At 46.0% G+C, this 21,332-nt stretch overlaps 1 protein-coding gene across 1 annotated transcript in view; it reads left to right on the top strand.

Annotated features, from left to right (window-relative positions):
* Positions 1–21,332, top strand: part of LOC147679841 (cytosolic purine 5'-nucleotidase-like) — a 242,758-nt gene that overhangs the window by 88,477 nt on the left and 132,949 nt on the right. The window contains exon 4 of the mRNA XM_086943402.1: positions 2,347–2,442. Within this exon, the coding sequence (XP_086799528.1) occupies positions 2,347–2,442 (96 nt within the window). The remainder of the gene's footprint in view (positions 1–2,346; positions 2,443–21,332) is intronic.

Raw genomic sequence — 21,332 nt, 5'->3', positions numbered from 1 at the left:
GCTAAATGGTCTGAGTTGTATCCAGAGACGTTTTAAGGCATGGGCAAAGTGGGCAATTGCCCAGGGCCCCCAACTTCCAAGGGGCCCCCTGGAAAAGTTAATTTTCACTCTATTTGCCCTCTTTCTATTCTGTTTCTCTTGCTAAATCTCTCTTTGCCTACCTGAAACTCTGACACACTACCCTAAATCATTTTATGGATGTTTGGGGTTCTGAGCAAGACACATTTAAATTGTTTTTCCGTGTTCCTGGTCAAGTTTACCGTAACATTTAGGGGCAGATTTACAAGGCCCTTGCGCCACTTTTGCGTAATTTCTAACATGGGAAAAGTGACACAAAAGTGGCGCAAGGAGCTTGTAAATCTGCCCCTTAGTGTTGTTTGGCATCACGCAGGATTGAATTAACAGCAAATGAATAATACAATTCAAATTTGTTTCAAAGACGGACCCCCAAAATATGTCTTTCCCCGGGCCCCCAAGATCCTTAGGCCGACCCTGGTTGTATTCAACTCATTAGCACTAACTTTATCAATATCTAAAGAATTACATTTTGTCCAATCCTTGCAAGGATTCAAATGTATTCAAAGCAGATTAAATGCTGACGTTTGGTGCTGGCACCTGACTGAGCTATTTACAGGATTAGAACTGTGACCTGCAGATTATTCATCGATCTCTGTAACACATGCCTGAACCTACTGCTGTTTTACTACATGGTGGAACCTGTGACTTGCAATTTACATTTTCTGTGCAGAAGGCACTATAGTGAAATGCCCGAATGCACTATGAATTGAGGGGTCTGGGGACATGGGTGACTGGGGGGAGGGGTTGAGGATAACTGCTTGCCAGGGACCCTGATGCTTGCCAACAGACCCGATTGAGTCGGGCGATTTCCGAATTTGTAAGTCAAAAAATGTTTTTTATTCTAGCTGTCGCCCGTCTAAAATTGCCTTTGCTTCGCGTATGGCAATTGGGAGAATAAAGCCCCCATGTTTTTTTTTTTATCCTCCCATTTTTCTAATTTCAAAATACTGGCATGCATGAAAGCTGTCTGTGGTCAATGCCTAAAAATGAGCCCAAAACACGTTTGTATTTGTTTTACCAGCTAAAATGACCATGATTGTGTATAAGAAAGTTAAAATAAAACTGTTTTTCAATTTGTAAGAATACGTTATTCAACTCATTTGCACTGTTCTCGTTCTCTTCCAATAAGCAAGTAAATCCACAGTTGGGGTTTTAAGACCCGAATGTGATGCTTATTTTTTAAACTTAATTTCCCTGTGTTAGTCAAATCACTTTACCAATTCAGAATGTGCTAGTAAATCACCTGAACTCTGATAGGCGACCACAGGGACGCAAACACTTTCTGAATTGCACATTTGTCATCTTATGCAGCTGTACATCATGTACTCAGTGTCAGTGCTATGGCTTGAAGAACAAAACAATACTATTTTATCTGTCAAGAGCTAAATTGGCTTTTCAGTGGCCTAAAGGAGTTTGCTGCTTGCTTAATGTTCTAATTACATTACTTAAAACATGCTCAGTTTTTATTACCTTTCTATGTGTTATTTTTAAAACGCACAGAGGCATTTTCTTATAAACAATGAACCTTTATTTTGTCATGTCTTATGTGACTGTGGTTATTAACACTAATAATGAAAAGAACACATTTTCCAGTTCAAACTAACTCCACGCCTCTTTCTCTTTCTCCCCTGCTAAGTCTCCTGTCTTCAGGGTCTAGTCATGTAGCAGAGCAATCAGTCAACCTCTTTAACCGTGTAACTTAATACACTTTTTATGTAATTTCTTTTTAATGGAGCCAATTATAAGACACTCGGTCACACTGATTGTTGAAAGAGCAATTTTAGATATGTACTAAAACTAGGGTCCAAATACTTTATCGAAAGTTTCTGAAAGTGCAGATTGCCAAAATCTCCCATATTCATAACTGGGTGGGTCCCTGGTGCTCGTTGGCTTGTGAAGTGGGAAAGGGTCTGGGCGTGTTTGATCATTCACTTGAAGCATCGGGCACGTCGGGATGGCTATTGGAAGGCCACGCAGAGCACCAAAACTAGTAAATATGTTCAGTATTAGTAATTTGTGAACATTGGTCCCACGTGTTCCATCAGACATTCGCAAGCTTTGCACTCCCCTTGAACAAACCAGTGCTAGCAGGTTCACAAGGGCAACTGAGGTAAGGGCACATATCCACCTGCATGTTGGAATTTGGTAGATCATCAATGCTGGACCAAGGCCAACATTCCCAAACTCAGGGTGTTTCTTGGTTCTAGTCTATCAACATTCCCTGGAAGTTTGGCTCTTTTGACACTTGCCTCTCTACTCTCTGCTCAGAGGCCTGGTGTTCGATGCCCACTACGGCAACCTGCTGAAGGTGGATTCCCATGGGAACCTGCTGGTCTGCACCCACGGCTTCCAGTTCCTGAAAGGGTAAGTCACAATCCAGTGTTTTCCAAATTACTGTGCGAAAAACGTGTACGTCTAAAAGCATTATGAGGAATTTGAGAGGCTTGTCTGTTGTTCATAACAATTCCAGCTGCTGATTCACAGGTCTGCCATGCGGCTGTTGCTTGTATTTATACATGTAACTGTAATGTATTTTGTATGGTGATTATGCAGTTACTCACAGTCTACAGCTGTGATTTATGTTCTTGCCAGGCTGCCAGCACAGTTCTGAGGTTATTGTAGTCTTCATAAATAATAGTTTTAGGCTACAAAACGATTATTACAGGAAAGTAACTTTCTCTGTACACCTTCCTTCCACTGTAATGCCTCTCTCTTTTCCCTCTGGTTTGCACATTGTCTTGTTAGAGCACTTATATTTCAGCCCAGCTTCCAGCCATTCACGAGGCCTGCACTTGCACCTTAAGCTGACATAGGTCCCCCTCATACCCCTGTGTGAGGGAGCCATCTCATCCCCCATCCTATTCTCATGCCCACACAAGGTTTATTATAATGTACTCAAATAGATTGGCCTCTGTGTCACTTCCCCATCCAGTTTTCATCCTTATCTGTCAGGCCTGCCTCTCTGAGCTCGCCATGTCTCTCTCACCTGGCTACTGACTTAAGTTAACCCAGTATAATAAGGTATTTTACATCTGAGTTTGCAGCACAAATACTCTGTGTGATCTTGGAAGGGGTGGAGAGCATCCCATGTACCTGTGTGGCAGTGCATGGTTCTTACAATATGAAAACACCATAATCTGAAGGCACCTGATTCCAAGGAAGGGACACGATACTGATGCTAGATAGCTTGGGTACAAAACAAGTGGGAACTGATCCTTTATTACTAGAGGACTATATGCGACTATTGGGCACAAGGCCCTCTACTTTCATCAGCTGATTACACCTGCCCTGGGTACTGACCACTTCAAGCCATGTCTTGGGCCAAGTTTGGTCCCAGCTAGCTGAGCAATGTCGCACTTACTTGGTTGTGTCCATCCTACACAGCGGTGTAGAGTGGGTTGCCAGCGCATGGGGCAAGGCAAGTATCCTTCCACTTTTCTTTTAAAATGTTGTGCCCCTAAGAATGCCCCTGTCTCCCTAAGAATTTTGCACCTGGGGCAACCGCCCCTGTGACCCCGCCCACCCTACACATTGTCCCTGGGCTCACCTAAAGATAGTAGCCAGTTTGTTGCCAACACCTGCCACTAATGACCAGAAGCAAGATCTTATGACCTCTGGTCCTCTGAAAAATGCCTTGTCCTCTGATACTGTTCCTTCCAGAACTGCCCTTAAACTCTGGTCTTCCAACGTCTACCTTCTGTGGTCATACCTGTATCACTACCATACCTGCATCACTACCATCACTATTAATCTCTTTTTGCATATACGAGCTGGCATGGCAGAAGTCACATAACTTTGGATTGCAGGATGTAGGCTGAGCTGGTGTACCGCTGTGGGGCACATCAAACGCGACATGACCACAAAAAGGTCCTTGGCTATGTGCCGGGGCCCGGTTTGTGTTCTGCAGGTTGTGTCTCTTTCCTGCAAAACTGTGTGATCTCCACACATGCAGACGAAGGCAAGTCCTCCTCAAAGGAGGGAGATGGCTGCAGACTGCAATCCAGTTCTAGTACTTTAAAAGGAAAAATAGAAGTGCCGGTACTCACCAAATTGATTGGGATGGGTCCTGGGTGTCTGGTAGGGGCGTGTCTGGGGCGTTAACACTGGCAGCTTTTTCTTATTCAATGCTAAGGTGCGCTTGTGTCCTTCGGCCAAGTTCCTTCACATGTGCAGAGCGGAATTGATGTTTTTTGCAGTTTTATATAGTGCGAACTTGGCCACAGGGCATTAAAGCTTTTTACATGAGAAGCCGAAGTTTTACATGAAAACATACTTTTTGTTTTTTTATGGCACTGGAAGATTGCCCAGAATAACAGGCTGCTTGAGCGGAAGCTGGGATTTCAACTCCCTGTGCCATAAAAACAAAATAAAGTATGCTTTTGTGTAGAACGTGCACGTGCTTTTATACCCTCTGCCAAGTGTGCACTATATATTACTGCAAAAAAGTACCAATTGTGCGCTGTACACATGAGCCGAACTTGGCCGAAAGGCATTGGGATCTCTGACAGACAATGGCGAGTGTATTCCAGCACTGCAGCCATACACTCTAACTGACAGCGGCGACTCCTCCTCTAAGAAGGAGGCGCGTCGCCCCACAGGGAAAATAAAATGATAATAACACCTTGTTATTGTCATTTTATTTTTCAGAAGGCTCTGAAGGTGCGGGGCGGAGAAGCCCATCAGAGCAGGGGGAGGAGTGGTGAGCACTTTGTAAGTGGGTATGACCGTTTGGCTTGCTGTCTTAGGCCCGCAAAACAGTTATGCGCACTTATGCCCACATGCATCAAAGTAAATTGCATTCGCAAACGGTGCGAATCACAATTTTCTGCCGTTTGCGAATGCAATTTACAAAATTGGGATGCATCATGTTTTTCGCAATTTTAGAAATCGCAATTACGTTGCGATTTCTAAAATTGCGATTGCATTTAAGAAATCGCAATTTGAGATTTCTTAAATGCAATGCATGAACATTTTAAATTTGCGAATTCGCAAATAGGGAGAGGTAAATTACCATGAAGTTGACCTTCATGGTAATTTGCGAAAACTTTCAAAAAAGCACAAAAGTGCATTTTTGAAAGTTTCATTTTACACACACACATGCCCTTGGGGCATGTGTGTGTGAAAAATGCACTTAAAGTTATATTTCAGGGGTGCAGGGGGGGGTCCCCCCCCTGCACCCTTGAAATTGCATTTTCAATTTCGCAAATTGCTAATCGCATATTGAAAATGACTTCCCATTCATTCCTATGGGCCTCTAGGCCCATGGGAATCAATGGGAAGGGATTTCTTAATTGCAATTCGCAAATTGTGAATCGCAATTAAGGAAATTTAAGAAATCGCAAAAAAAATTGCGATTTCTTGGTGCATAGCCTTTTGCGATTTCTTAATTGCGATTCCTTAATTTTCGCAATTAAGAAATCGCAAACGGCAACAACGATGCATGTGGCCGTTAGAATGTTCTCCACCCGGCTGTATTGCGCAGCCTGGGTGGAGAACATGCACAGGCTCCCAATGCCTATCTGAGTGCCAAACCACATTGCTCAGACCAATCACAACGCTGCTGCCATGCTGGTGACAGCAGCGTCGTGATTGGCTAGGGGAGTCTCCTTCTTTTTCCTGTGTCGACCAAAGAGGATGAAGGAGAAGCGGCGGCTGGCAGGTAAGTGAATTTGTCTTTTTTTTCGTAATCCCCCCGCCGCACCACTACTGCCCTGTAGCAGCCGCCACTGCCGACAGCGCAAAAGTTTCAATGTGGGGATCTCTGTCCGTCAGGCCACATCTCCTTACTGTCCTGTCACACTGTCAGTTAGAGTGTGAGGCAGCAGCAGCAGTAGGTACATGCATCAAAGGATGTAGGAATCGCAAACGGCAACAATAATGCATGTACCTGTTAGTGTTGGAATACACTCGCTGTTGACTGTCGGCGCGCCTCACAGACAGGCTCACTCTGAAGGTACACATCAGCACCGCACTGTACGTCCCCGTACCGCAGAGCCCAACACCAGCTTGCCTCCAGGAGTATCGGTACTCACTTGATACAAGAAAAAGTTCCGGTACTCCAGGGGAGAAAACTGAGAAGTGCCAGTACTCTATACCAGTGAGTACCGGCCCATTTAAAGCACTGTCCCGTGCCAGAATTATTCCAACAACCACAGCCCGGACTGTCACACTTATCCAGAGATGGAAATAGAGCTGTGGGACCTGAACATCGATGACCGGGATGCTTCTCTTGTGTGCTCATGAGCCTAAATCCTGCTAAGATAACATGATCCTTCCCATCGACATGTGCCTAATCCCCACGCAAATATGTCTCTGTCCAGCAGGGTGACAGGCAGATTCCTTCCACCCCTCAGCTTCCGCCTCATGGGCAGAGCCCTGGATTCAAAAAAGAGAAGCAGCAGACAGTTCAATAACAGCCCCTGGTTCTAAGTATGTGTGTAAGTATGGGATATACAGAATGCATACTTAACCAGAAAGCAACGGAGCACAGCGCAGGAGAGTGGTAAGAGGCAGGCAGGTGTGGGGTGCACTCAGGGTAGGTGATGTGTGGGATACAATTGGTGAACAAGGCCTGCAGGTCACATCTCCCCAAACTATCTGTGCTCCCCCTGGAACTCCCACTCCCACAGGGCCCCCCAGCGGCCGGCTTACAGATTCTGCGGCTCTCAGTTTCAGTGACAGTGGGGTTCTGAATGGCTGACAGTGTCTGTGGCTTTCAGTTTTAGTAGCAGCAGTGTACTAGTTGGCTGGCACTGTCTGTGGCTCTCAGTGTATACTACAGGGGGGTGGTAGACGGACAGTATCTGCAGTACTCCGTTTTAATAACTGTGATGGTTTGGGTGGCTGTCAGTGTTTAAATAACACTAGGGTTCTGGTCGACTTACTGTATCTCGCCATCAGTTTTTAGTGACAGGTATTCTGGTTGGCTTGTATTGTCTAGGGCCCTCGGTTTTAAATAAAAAAAATATCTGGATTCTGATTGGCTGACAGAGCAGGGGGCACTCGGTTTTAGTGGCATAGGTGTTCCTCGCTGCCTGTCAGTACCCATTGCCTTCAGTTTAAATTACAGTGGGGTAAAAGTCCAGTGACAGCATCTGCGGTTCTCAATTTTAGTAACAGATGTTCTGGTCCACTGTCAGTGTCTAGGGCCCTCACTTTCAATTACAGCCTGCTGCCCGTATCTGGGACCTTGGCAGTGGCGGCCCATAATGCAGAGAAGTGGTAGGTAGGGCGGGCACACACACATACACACTCTTTTCTAAACATGAACACACATACTCATACCCTTCCACATACACACTTACTCACACCCATCCATTCACAAGCACTCACGTACACCCAACATTCACAAGCAAAGTCCATTTCCAGCACGCATGCACAAATACAGAGTCATTCATACATACACGCACCCACCCAAAATTAAAAAAAAACCTGGTCAGCTGTGATCTTGGGTGGTGGTAGGGAAGCCTCCATGGTTCCTAGAGGATTCAGGAGAGGAACTGGCGAAGATCCCGCCGCCTCCTCTCATTGGCTCACCTTGTCATGGATCAGCCAATGAGAGCAGGACCTTCTCTTACTCATCAAAGAGTGGGATGGGGTCAGTGAGACTTGCTGACCCCACCCCTCTTTGTGACTGAAGTCACTGATTGACAGTCGGCTCTGGGCGATTCAGGGCTTAAAATTGAAGTGCCCAGGGCCGAGTTTATTGGTGGCACACCCTCTCATCATGAGATGGAGGACCTCTCAGCACATTGCCAGACCAAGGAGGTCACGCCCACAGGGCTGTGAAATATTCAGCAGCTTGGCTCTGGCAGCCAGGCGCATGCACATTTAGCGCATGTACATCATCTGGCTGATTGACCTGAAACTGATGAGTGTCTGTCAGGCTGACCTGCATTCATCCTGACAGACACTCTAAATGTGTTGGAAAAAAGTGGGGGGCAGAGACCCTCCGCCCTTAATGCCAGGCTGCGCCTGGACATTGGCTTTTAATGACAATGAGATTCTGACCTACTGCCAGTGTCTGGGCTCTCAGGTCTGATGATAGTGGAGCTGTAACCAGCGTCAATTTCTAGAACCTCAGTTTTAATGGCGGGATGTGCTTTCCTCCTGCTGCAGAGATGTGCCCATGGGCAGAGGAGATGAAGGATTGTTGTGTAGTTGATGCCATAGAGGGGATGGAAGAAGTGAGGTATGATTTAAGAAAGCTCAGAGAGTGATATAACTGCCACTTTATAGAATTATTACGCCTTAGTGTAGCACACCCGAAGACAAAGTAAGGCATTTGGGTGACACGAGGAGCCTTGAAGGCTAGACATGGGATTTGAGGCTTAGTCCTAAAGTAGCATGTCAGAGGTCAACAAACAAAAGTTATACCATGAGTTAACATATCAGCTGAGCATCATGTAGGAAAGAGTCCATAATCAGGGTCCATAAATAGAGTCCATGAGGTTATCATGATGGATGGCCTGAAGATGGCAAACATTTAAAGGGAGCAAAGGGCACTATAGTGCACACTGAAGCCGCATCTGGAATATTGCTACGTATTTAAGAACTAAAAAGCATATTGTGTCAATTTTAGGACATATCTATACCAAGATCTGGACAACTCCTCTGCAATACTATGTTTAGGTCTGGAGATGCTAATCAAAGCATTCTGTCCAGCTCTGTTGCCCTCAACTAGTACGTTGCTTCCAATTCTCATGGTCCCATTTGAAGTACTTTGGCAAAATAAGATTGCTTCAACTGGAGTGTTGTGTCCAATTCAAATGATTTGATCTGTAGTATTTTCTTTAGGTTCCGGAGGTTACATATAGAGTTTTGTGTCCATGTCTGGAGACCAGAAAACGAGCACTGGCAATTTGGTGTTCACTGCTGATTTATTGGCTTTGCTAATGCTTCTTTGCTCTGAATGTTTTTTCGTAAAGAGTACGAAAAACATTCAGAGATGTTCGCCCAGTGTGGCACACACATGCACTTGCATCCATATGTATGGGTGGCCATCTTTCAATTGTTTTAGTTATGATTTGATAAAAACCTTAAAAAATATTTGTCTGCGTGTGCACATGCATGAATAGTCACATATGAATCGTTTTAAAAAAAAGTATAAGTGAAGTGGTGGCGGTCATCGACATTTTTTGGGGGGTTTATAGTATAGTATACTAAAAACACAGATGACCGCCTCTGTGTCTGCACACATTTATTCATATGGGCAGTCATCCAGGAATGGTTTTGAAAGGTAATTTCCAAGATGGATGCTGCTTTAGGCGCACCTTGAGTGGCAGCAAGGGTCTATTACCAGTGTCTGGGTAGCTGTTGGCTCTTGCCAAATAAACAAGCACTGGCAAAGCCAATAGGTCTTGCCTATGCGAGTACTATTGGCTTTGCCAGTGTCTTTTAGCCATGTCGTACAGCAGCATGGCTGTGTAGCAAGGCTAAAAGTAAAGTTTGAGAAAAAGTGGTATGACACAGCGTGGGCTGGCTGCGTAACAGCGAGCTTTTTTTCTGCTGGTGGGTAGGGGACAAGACAGACAACAGGAGGGGGTGGGCAAGGCAGAAAACTACTGGATGATGAGTGGGAGGGTGCAGGCAAAACAGACAAGGGAAAAAAGTGCATAGGCTAAGCCAATAGGACTCGCCTATGCAAGATCTTTTGGTTTTGTCATTGTTTTTGCTATGTTGTACAGCAGTTGGCAGCATCATAGCATTTTTATTTCTTTATTTAATTTAACTTTAACCTGCTAGCTGGCATCTTGGGTGCATACTTTCTGCGCTGTAGCCGGTGGTGTAGGCATAGAAAGGGCGCTGGGCCCGCACTGCAGGCTCCGAAAATGGCCTCCCTTGCTCACCAGTTGAATGAGGTGCAGTGGGCCATAACGCCCCTGGTCACCACTGCAGCTGCTACAATAGTCATAGCTACGCCTCTGAATGTCACATCAGGGCAGAGCTTTCTATCCCCAGAGTGCATCATGATTTCCACGCCCATCCACAACAATGGTAATAACTTAATGGTCAGCATATAGTCTATGACATGCTGCTTTTCGTGTCATTTCAACTCATAAACAGTGGAACTGAATGACAACCAAGTCACAAGGCGCCAAGTCCAGATATGGAGGTAAGATTTCAGCTACTCGGCTTGTGAATATGGCCCCATAAGTTTTCCTCTGTAAAGCAACTGCGACATGGAACCTTCGAGGGGGAGTTAAGGTTGTCCTCTAATAACAATATGAAACTTGAGTTTAATAAAAGTGTCACTGCCCAATCAGGGGCGGACTGGTCGTACTGGGCATCGACCATTTTCCCGGGAGGCTGTAAGGGTGGGGGAGGTTTTGCAGAGCTCAGGGGCGGTTTTGTTACTGGGGGCGATTTAGCATCAGTACTGCAATATCGCCCCCACGCCCCAGTAACAAAAGAAGCAGTGTTTGGCACTTGCACCCCCCTTCCACCAACACCCACCAGGTGCTGGTCCAACAAAATTATCAGGGCTGCTTTGGGTTCCCAGCCTGGCCCTGCTAGAGATCACACATAATATAAGAAGTGGGGTGGATAGGAAAAAGAGTCACGATTGCAAATTTTCACTGGCTGCAGAGAAGTAATGGACCAGAGCCTTGTAGGTGGGCCGAAGACATTAAATAATCAATTTTAAAAGTCCTGAGACAGATGACCCCTAATTCAGAGACAGCAAGGGTACCACAAGAGAGCAGGCATTAATGAACGACAAGGGCAGGCAAGAAATTGCATACATGCCAACATTTCAGAACAAGAAACTGGAAATCAGTGGAAGGTATGTTCCCATTGACTTCCTGTGCAACAGAAGCAATTTCAGGGGGACGACTGCTAAAATAATGCCATTTTGCTTCAAACGGAATGAGTCTCCCACCTGAATCGGATGTTTGTATTGTATTGTATTTGGCATTTGTAAAGCACGTAGCTAACCGTAGGCGTCCCAGCGCTGAAGGAATACGAAGGGCGAAATGGAGGGAGTCTATATGAATAGAAAGGTCTTGACTGACTGACTGATGATATTTCTAAAGCACACTACTGCTGAGTAGTCTTGGCGCTGAGAGAAGTAGCCGAACGAGGTGATAACCAGTGACTCATTGAGTGAAAAGCCATGTTTTGATTTCCTTCCTGAAAATCCTCCGGTTAGGGATCAGTCTAATGTGTAGCAGCATTGAATTCCACAGTTTCGAAGCCAAGAAGGAGAAAGCCTTGCCTCCCCAACGTAGTCTTTGTATCTTGGAGATATTGACCAGACCCTGAGAGGCAGACCTCAGGGGTCGTGTTGGCTGGTACCGGGAGAATAGGGATTGAAGATCGTGTGCCCCTTCTCCAGACAATGCCTTGTGAACCAAGCATATTGCTTTGAAGTCCACCCGCCGTCGTACTGGCAACCAGTGTAGTTGCCTGACTGCGTGAGAAGTAGGTTGGTGTTTAGGCAATTTGAGAAGTACTCTCGCTGCTGCATTTTTAACTGATTGCAGCTTGGCCAGTTGAGCAGTACCAGCTCCCAAATATAGGGCATTGCCATAATCAATTCTAGAAAAGATAGTGGCGATTATAACTGTTTTCCTAAGAGGAAAAGGAATAAACAGTAATATCTTTCTCAGTCCTTTTAACATAAAAAAACATGCAGAGGCCACTTGATTTATCTGTGGCCTCCAAGACATGTCTTTATCAAACTTTATGCCAAGGTTCCTGACTTTAGCCACTGGTATCGGACAGGCCCCTGCAGATCTCGGCCACCAAAGCTGATTCCAAATGGATGCTTTATGACCGAACTCAAGGACTTCGGTTTTTTCAGTATTCAGCTTTAGAAAGTTTTGATTCATCTAAGACATAACCTCAGACATACAAAGGGAAAAATCAGCTGCCTTGGCTTCCACTGAATGAGAAACTGACACTATCAGCTGAGTGTCATCAGCATATGACACTAGCTTAAGGCCTAGTTTTTTAATTAGTTTTGCCGAAGGGGCAATATAGATGTTGAACAGTGAGGGCGACAGTGTGGAACCCTGAGGTACTCCTCCAGGAAGTATACATTTTTACGATTGATAGCCATTCCAGAAGATAACTTGTTCTCTATTTGACAGAAAGGAGGTGAGGAGGTCCAGCGCTATGGCATTGACACCTGTGTCCCGAAGTATTTGAATCAGTACCTCATGGTTTACGGTGTCAAAGGCTGCTGTTAGGTCCAACAGGACCAAAGTAACTCCGCCACCCTTGTCCATGCCCTTCCGTATCTCCTCTGCTGCCATGATCAATGCCGTTTCCCACGGAAGCCATGTAGAGTATAATCGAGAACGCTGTTGATCTTGAGATAAGATGACAGCTCCAAGTTCATGGCTTTCTCCAATAATTTGGCTGGCAGAGGTAGGCAGGAAATAGGGCAATAGTTTGTTTCCTCAGTGGGATCTAGCTTCATTTAATTTAACAACGGACGGAAACATGCCTTTTTTTAAGCTAGCTGGAAAACTCCTGAGGTAAGAGCCTGGTTCATAACCGGATTTAATAAAGAACTAATCTCTATTGGAGCCATGTGCAGAACATAGCGGGGACAGGGATCCATAGGTGATCCTGACTTGGTTTTTAGCAACAGATCTGCCACGGTGTCCTCATCAAGTAGAGAGAATTGAGACAGGCCCACCTGAGTGTTGCTAATATCAGGTTGCATAGCTTGGTTGCTTTCTGTGCTCTTTACTGCATTTATCAGATCGTTGTATACTGATTGTACCTTATTTTGAAAAAAGGAAGCTAGTTTATCCGTAAACAGTTGATCTGGACTAAAATGTACATCCCGTGGGCATTTCAACAGAGAATTGACTGATAGAAACAGTTCTTTTACAGAATGCACAGCATATTGTATCTTCCCTGAGTAGTAGACAGTTTTAGTTTGAAAGATTAGGTTTTTATACTCCTTGAGTGCCGCACAATAGATCTTCTTATGACCTAAATCATAATGTGCTCTCCAGGCTCGCTTTTTTTGTCTGCACTTGATTTTGGCTGTTTATAATTCTGTTGAGTACCAAGGTGACGACGCCCTTTTCTGCCGAGATTTTAATAGTCTCTCCGGTGCTATCTTATTAGCAGCTCTATTAAGACTATCTTGTATAGCCATCGCTGCCTGGTTTGCATCTATCCAACCCATTGATGTGTCATAAAGAGCCCCTGTCAGCTCAGACTTTGTAACGGCCTTCCAAACACGATATTTCCTGAGCGGAGATCTAAGTCTCCTCCTTTGAGACATGGTAATGAGTGTAATAGAAAAGTGCACTGCGCAAGGGTCTTACCAAGGAATGGGTGTTATTTTACTTAATTTAATGCTAGGATGATTGGTGCAGATGCCATCCAAGGTATGACCTGCCATATGGGTAGGTTCCTTGACAATTTGCTCCAGTTCATGGCTAGCAAATATGTCTAAAAGGTTGGCAGTCTCCAGATTGTTTCTATCCTCCAGGTAGAAATTAAAATCTCCCAACACAGTATAGTCTTCAGTTGTTTGCGGAATTTTAGATGATCATGCTTACTCCGTAGGTGGATTGGGAGGGCGTTCCATAGTTTGGATACGTTGAGTGAGAAAAGCCTACATCCGCTTCTGGCCTTTTTAGGTCTCGCCTGGAATAGCATCCGAAGGATGAGTCCAGCTGGAGACTTATAGCTGTCCGTCTCGGGGAATGAGGGACAAGAGGGTGTTACAAGCTTTTCTCCAGGATTTGGGTGCGCTAACGCACACGTTCCGTCCCACACCGCGCCTTGCACATCCCTCCGATTTCTTCAAGTTGGCACACATGCGCGCGCATATACACACACAGCCAGACAGACACTCGCTCACACACACCCCCTTCCCCCACCACAGTCATCGGCCTCTTTTAAGCACACACACACGCATACACACACGCATACACACAGACTCCAAGACACATACACACACGCACGCTCACACACATACACAGCCCCCCGCCGCCGCACGCGCACACACATGCCCCCCGCCCTCGCAGCTCAGCAACAAGGCGAAGCCCCACTCATCGGCTTCCTTGGTGCGGCTCTCCCCTCATCGACAGCTGCAGGGCTCCTCTATGCCGGTTACCACGGGCTCTCCCTCACTCCTGGGAGCCTCGTGGAAGGCGCCGGCAGCAGGACTCTTCCTCCCTCCTTCTCAGGGCGAGTGCACCGGGGCGCAGGGTAGGCTCCTGCCTGCTCCGGTGCTCAAAACAGCTGCAGCTCTTCCGTGGGAGGCGGGGTAGGCTCCCGCCCTCCTACTTCCGTTTTCCGGTTGTCCCGCCCGACCTGCCTGACTTCCTGGTCGCAGGCCGGCGGCGATGTTCGTTTTGTACCAGGCTGCGGCGGCGATGCGGGGGGACACACGAGGGGTAGGCTCCCTCCAGTAGACAGGGTTCCTATTCGGGATTCAACCGCTTTTCTGGATTCACGCACTTCTTGTAGGATGAGATCCAACTTGTCCTCTGATGCAGGCGCTGCAGTCGGCGGAGCGTTCTCAGGTCCAGCCTTAGTATTTGCAGAGTCTGCCGTGTCCGGGACGCAGTCTTGCCCGCCGTGGTCCAATTGTCGCACCCCTTTGCGTCCCATCTTGTAGCTCTCCTCGGCAGCGGTCAGCGTGGGTACAGCGACCGTGGGATCGCAGCGTGCTTCCCGTGTATTCTCAGGCTCCTCCGCAGCGTCTTTCCCAGTAGCCCACCACAGTACCCGGATTCACACACAAGGCCCACACCGGACCGTGTCTCTCCATCCAACCGCCTGCTCCACACCTTTAGTCCACTGCGCAGTTTACCGGTCTTGATGTGCCCCAACTTGTCTGTTTTCGTCGCGTGTTGATAATTAGCACATCCACACTAGTGTCAGAGCAGCAGCACCATTTGTGTGTGTCTTATCCGCTGTGGTTACCGAGGCCCGTGTAATGCGACATGTGAGCCAGGAGACTCTCTATACGGCCCTCACTTCAAGTATTGCCACGATATAGCAGATGGGGCCAGCATTACCATCTCACACTGCCCAATACCACTTCCATCGAGGTACTGACAACATTTTTGCTCTTTCTCTCTCAGGAGTGTTCAGGCAATTCCACTACACAGTCTCCGCAAGCGCAATGCCAGTTGTTCAACGTCTTTAGGCGCCGCCCTCCCAGAGGCCTTACTTAGGGTGCTCGTAAGCGGTGGCTCCGTCCCAGCACCGCACCACTATCCAGCCTCCGCAATGCCGCTCTCTCCTCCACAGAGTATTCTCTGGGTTGCGGCTCTTTAATTACGATATCCCAGTAAGGGCGCCGCACGAGAACCCAACATACTGTGTCTCACTACGCAGTCAGGGAGCAGGCTGCCGCACATCCCCGAGGTCGCGTAGATTCCAGCCCAGCTTGCTGCCACACTCCCCGCGTCACTCCGCGCTTCAGTGCCTGCCGCCTCCACTTTGCATAATTTCAGACGGCAACGGGGCAGCCGGGGGCCCAGGCTGTATAGAGCCGTTTCTACCTCCATATCGGCAAGGGTACTCCCCAGAGCGCAGATTTGAGTCTCACCACAGCCTTTCTCACATCACGGGACAGTGCGTCTGTAAACCTCGGGCGTCCTGATCTCCGTCGGATTCGCTGTCTCGGTTTTGCTGAGCAGCGCGCAGGGGTGTTGGTGAGCAGCCTTGCGGCCCAATTCTGAATAATTTGTAGCTTGGAAATGACTTCTTTGGGGGCACCTAAAAATAGGACATTGCCATAATCCAATCTGGATAGGATGAGGGCCTGAGTGAGTAGTCTTTTTGCGAGCGGGGGGAGGAGGGGAATGATTTTCCGAATAATTCTGATCAGGCCATAACTAACATGAGGCGGCTGCCTTTCTAGCCTGGATTTTGAAGGTGAGGTTCTTATCTAACCATATTCCTAGGCTTTTTGTTTCTGTTTTGGGGGTAGGTGGTGATCCCATTGAGAGTGGCCAGAGCGTGTTTAGATCGATACTCGAACAGTCGCCTAATATCATGAGTTCGGTCTTCAATCCGTTAAGTCTCAAATAGGAGAGACTCATCCATTTCACTATGTTTCTGTCATGTCTGGGTTAGATGTGGTTGAGAGCCTCAATTTATTTTATTTTTTTGCAGTTTTATTTAGCGAAACCTCGATCCCAATGTATTGGAATGCTTCACATGAGCACTAGTTACATTTACACAACATAAAACAACGTGCCACTTGGTACTCATAAATCCAGTGTCTCTTTGAAATTAAAGGGAATTCTAAACCCGAACTGCATTCCACCCTGAGATAGTCCATCAACATCCAGGGACACCAAATCCTCATTACAAACAAATCACAAACCCTCAAAGTACCAACAGGCTCAGCTGTGCACAAGGAACCACATAAACATCAAAACATGCGGTGCTAATACAAGATACTTATGCAGATCAACCGTTCCTATCCCCAAACCATCTGGTGACCCTTTCCAGAGCAACAATAATGGCAAAACTATACTTTTAAAAATGGAAGTGTATTCTGTGATTGTCTCCTTTGGTACGTTTTACATGCACAAGCTCAGACATGAAAGGATTCAATTTAAACGCTTAGTTTAGTGTACTATTATTGCTTCGGGAACACCTCTTCCTTTCTTGGTGCCAAATTGTTAGATATTTGTCATACTATTCGCTTCACACTCCCTCATTACAACTTTTCAGCATACCTTGTTTTTGCAAAACTTCCTTCGGGAGAAAATCTTTTCTAGCACCACACGTGGGAGCCCTACCACTTCAGCGGAAAAACATCTCATCTCACATAGAATAATGCCTTTCTCAACCATACCTTGCAGACCCTGTGACAAGAGACCCCAGGGAGTATGGGCACTCTATAAATACACAAACTACAACTAAACTAAAGTCAATTAAAGATCCTGTTAAATCACACTGACTTCACTGATTTGTATAAATATTTGGACCATGGCATTGGTAGGACCCAAGGCGGGAATCATTGCAAGCTTGCCCTGTAAACTCTTGATGTGATCCTCTCCCACCTACTTGGACCACGGCCAGTACATACGGTCCGTGCATGAGGCGGGAAACATTGCAATGCTTTTCCTGTAGACTTTTGACATCCTCCTATAATGCACCTCTCATCTGCTTGGAAAATTGGCAATACATGAGACCCATTGCGGAGGTGGGCCTCTGACATGACGTTTTGGTGCATATAGTTCTTCTACAGACTGCCATAGGGTCGGCTGCATTACACAAGGACACATTCATTTTTTTGTAGGCACGGTGAGATTAAGTGATTTGTACAGAATCACAGGATGTTGAGCCGCTGCCGATCCTCGAACCCAGTTCCAAGGTCACCAGCTCTGGTTGTTCTTCCACATCAGGAGTGCCCATCATAGGGGAGGTACCCTAAGGTCAAGGGTGACTTCTCTTCGATCAAACGGTGCCAAGTGCACCTTCATTGCCCTCCGGGAGTGCTAGGAGGTATTTTTAGCTAGGTGTTGTGCCTTCCCTGCAAAACATTAGAGCAAAGTCCATTGTTATTCCGACTGGGAGGCGGGGGGGGGAGGGCGGTAGAGATCCAACAGCTGCCGTCTCCGGCCTGCCAGCTTATGATCCCGTCCTGCAAATGCATGGAAATGCTAAGGAGATTTAGACAGAAACATGCCGCGGCTACCCCAGGCCGAGCGCCGCTGCCGCTTACGGCCCAAGGTCACACCGAACGCCCCGAACCTTCCTAGAAGAGGAGAACAGGCCAGACCGAAAAGCACATTTATTGTTTTTGAAAACATAGCAGATTTAATGGTGACAACGTTCTTCCTATATTCCGATAGTGACCTCCCGATAACGTCATACAACGAAATCGCCTTGAGCTCTGGTTTCATGAAAGAGATTAGAATACATGGGTGGAGATAGACGGATAAGGGCACGCAGGCTATGACGTCTGCGATTGACCTCTACAGGTTCCCATCGCTTTGTCAACGGCATCCCGTTTCTGGTAGAGCTGTCTGGGGGAATCGATAAAGCAGGGGTTCCTGGCCTATTGCCACCAATTCTTACTGCTACAGGAAGAACGATTTACAGAAAGCTTTGATAACCTTTTTTGGGGGGCAGGGCAAACATTATGGTGGGGGTCCTCCTACTCAGGTATTTTATCGACATTGGAAGGATGGAAAGGTGAGTGGATATGTCAGAATTCATAGATGAGATTTACAGTTTGCACAGAGATATATGAAGCAGGTACATTAACACAAACCGATTGCCTGCTCAAATGAAAAGTATACTGTGGAACATAGGGAATAACATTCACATTCTCTTTTTAATTGTAATATGTGGGACCACTCTCCCTATCACACAGCTTTTACATTTATGCCTGTTTGTGTGAACACTGCATTTTTTTTGCTGCATAAAATGTTTGAATTAGTGAATGTTTATATTATTGAAAGCGGAAACTATGAATTGTAGCATAACCTATTGGGCACTGTGCAGATACTGCAGGCGTCACTATTGTAGACTGAGCAATCCTCCTCCTGTAATCGCCACCCCTCAACAAAAACGGGCCTTTCTCCTCAAAGCATCTCTAGTCCTAAGGCGGCAATCACAAGGGCATGGTTAGACATGTTATCTGGAGTAAATCAAGCCCACCAGGCAGTGCAAATTCACCAGGATCTTACAGTGAACTCAAAGCCGGCCTGTTGCTTACTATTGGTTGGTTTTATTGTCACTCTCATTTACTTACTTCTTATTCAAAGACTTGCCTTGTTCATCTTGTGTTTGTCACTCCCCTGGAGCAAGGTCTCTTTACTAGTGTCCTTCCACTGCTCTCTTTTAAGGAACTGCTTTTATTTTATTGCTAAAACACTCCATGAGAGTGCATGTGGTTTCGAACTCTCTTCCTTGTGAGCTTATCTCTTCCACGCCCTCTGTGTTGCTCTCTCTCATGCATGTACTTCTTCCCACGTTCTCTGTGTTCTTCTCTCTCGCCATATACTTCTCTCCCCCCGAATGCTCCATGTTGCTTTCACCCAGGTGCTTCTCCTTTTGCTCCCATGTTGCTCTCTCCCGCTTAGGCATCTTCCCTAGCCTTCCTTGCTTTCACGGTTGCTATGACTCGCTTTCAAAGCTGGTACAAGTGAAATGTAAGAGCAGTCCAACTTCTGACGCATATACTCAGGGAAATGTGTGTGCATGTAATGGAGATGTGTTTCCATTGCTTTGCAGCGGACATCATCCCGTGTGCAATCTACACTAAACTCTACAAACCACCTAAAGATGCACTTCTTTGTACTGGCACCGCACACGCTGTGCATCAGTCTCTGTGCACACCTCCATTACCAGCTATCCCATTAAATATGTGTCCGGCTGCCTTTGGAAAATAGGCTCCTCCCCTACTCAAACAGGGAGAAGCAGCAGATCTCAGAGCGTGTTTTATCTCCAGAAATATGCCACATATCAATACAATACAATACAATATGTTTTTATTGTTGAATTAATAAAAATCCTTACAATAAGAAAGGTAAGATTAACCAGGTTACATTATAAAATCAAGAAAATAACAATTTAAAAAAAGAGTTAAAACTAAAGCTCTACTCGAAACCCGCCCCCTCTTACAAGATAAGGATTTATAGAGTGGGCTGAGGGTCACTTGCAAAGAGGGTAGGGGCAAAGCAATATGTAAAATGATCATTGGGAGGCCTGTAGCTGCTTTCTAATTTCCATCATAAATTTGAGACCTCGACAGGTCAGGATCAGAGATGAACCTCCCAGCCAGAAAATAACGGCCTGGCGACATGTTCTTATATTCAGGTTGTTCAATATGTCCCGTATAAAGCATCTTCTAGATACCATAAGGGATTGACATACACAAAACAAATGAACTAGAGATTCAGTATGATATCCGCAGAGTCGACATTTTGGGCAATCATCTTGGGGTTTCCAGGAAGGTAGTAAATCCTTAGATTCATGAAGGCCCATACAGAGGTTGATAAGGTATTTTTTTAAATAGTGGCTAAAATGGGTTGCCAAATAGGCCTGAGGTTGTTGGAGTGAGTAAGAAGAAATGACTGACCAGGCATGACGTCGATGGGACAATGTTTGTTTGTCTTCTAGAACAGACTTCCTTTTGGCAATAGAATTTACTATTTTGCAGAAACTGGCTTGATCAACTTTTTTATTCCATGTAACTGGCAGATCGAAGTCCACAAGACATTTCTCCAAATGAATGGCCCAGGGCTGAGTGGGATCTGTATTGATTGCTTGCCAACAAAGATTATTTAGAGTGTCTGGGTCGGAGGCACGAAGTTTGTGGCAAAATTTAACACATGTTGACTTGACCCTGAAATTTTGATTTTGAAGCCCAAATTCTAATCTCACCTGCGCTGGTGAGGAACATTTAGGCAGTTTGAATACTTCTTTATAAATTTTGTTTTGTAGAGTATTTAGTAGACCGGCCTCCCCTCCAAGCCATGTTACCAGCCTGTACGATAATGTGGGTAAAACATGAGCGGCCATTACTTTTAAAAGATGGGTATAATTTGTACCATCCAGTTTTTGCAAGAGACGCCTGTATCCGTAGATTAACGTCTGGGACTTCGCTTTTAACACCGCAGAGTGTTGTTTTTTTGAATTATCTTTGCCGATGGTGACCCCCAGATACCGATAGTGCAGCTGTTCCCCTATTGCAAGGTGGTACATGTCCAATTGTATTTGATTGATTTTCGCTCTACAAGATGTATTACTTTTGTCTTGTCTCTATTAAGTTCCAGCTTTTCTTCCTCTAAGTAGAGTTGTAGAACATTTATCAGCCTTTGCAGCCCGATTGGGGTTTGGCTTAAAAGGACAATGTCATCTGCAAACTGAATGATTGGCATTGGGGTATTGCAGAGGTTCGGAGCATGACTTACAACTTGACCAAGTTTTTTCCCTAGATCGGCGAGGTATAAATTAAATAAGCAAGGAGCCAGGACACAGCCCTGTTTCAGTCCGTCTTTGGTTGGAATTTTTGACGTGAGACTTGTGCCCTGTCCTTGTTTAACCCTTGCCCAAGTGTCCGTGTAGAGGAGCATTAGTGAGTTGAGGAGGTTTGTTGACAGCCCCCACTTCTTGAGTTTTGCCCAAAGTCTCCCCCTACTACCTCGGTCGAAGGCTGCTCTGATGTCGATAAAGCAGCCGTATAACCGGCTGTTCTTCGTTTTGGCTCTTTCTATCAGGAGTGCTAGGGCTGTGAGATTTGTTGTTGTCCCTGTCCCTTTTCGAAAACCTGTTTGATAACTGGGGATTAGATTGTTATTATC

Source organism: Lissotriton vulgaris, chromosome 11, assembly GCF_964263255.1.
Source record: "Lissotriton vulgaris chromosome 11, aLisVul1.2, whole genome shotgun sequence".
Taxonomy (NCBI): domain Eukaryota; kingdom Metazoa; phylum Chordata; class Amphibia; order Caudata; family Salamandridae; genus Lissotriton; species Lissotriton vulgaris.
Note: the sequence above shows the minus strand (reverse complement) of the source record. Positions and strands in the feature narration are given on the sequence as shown.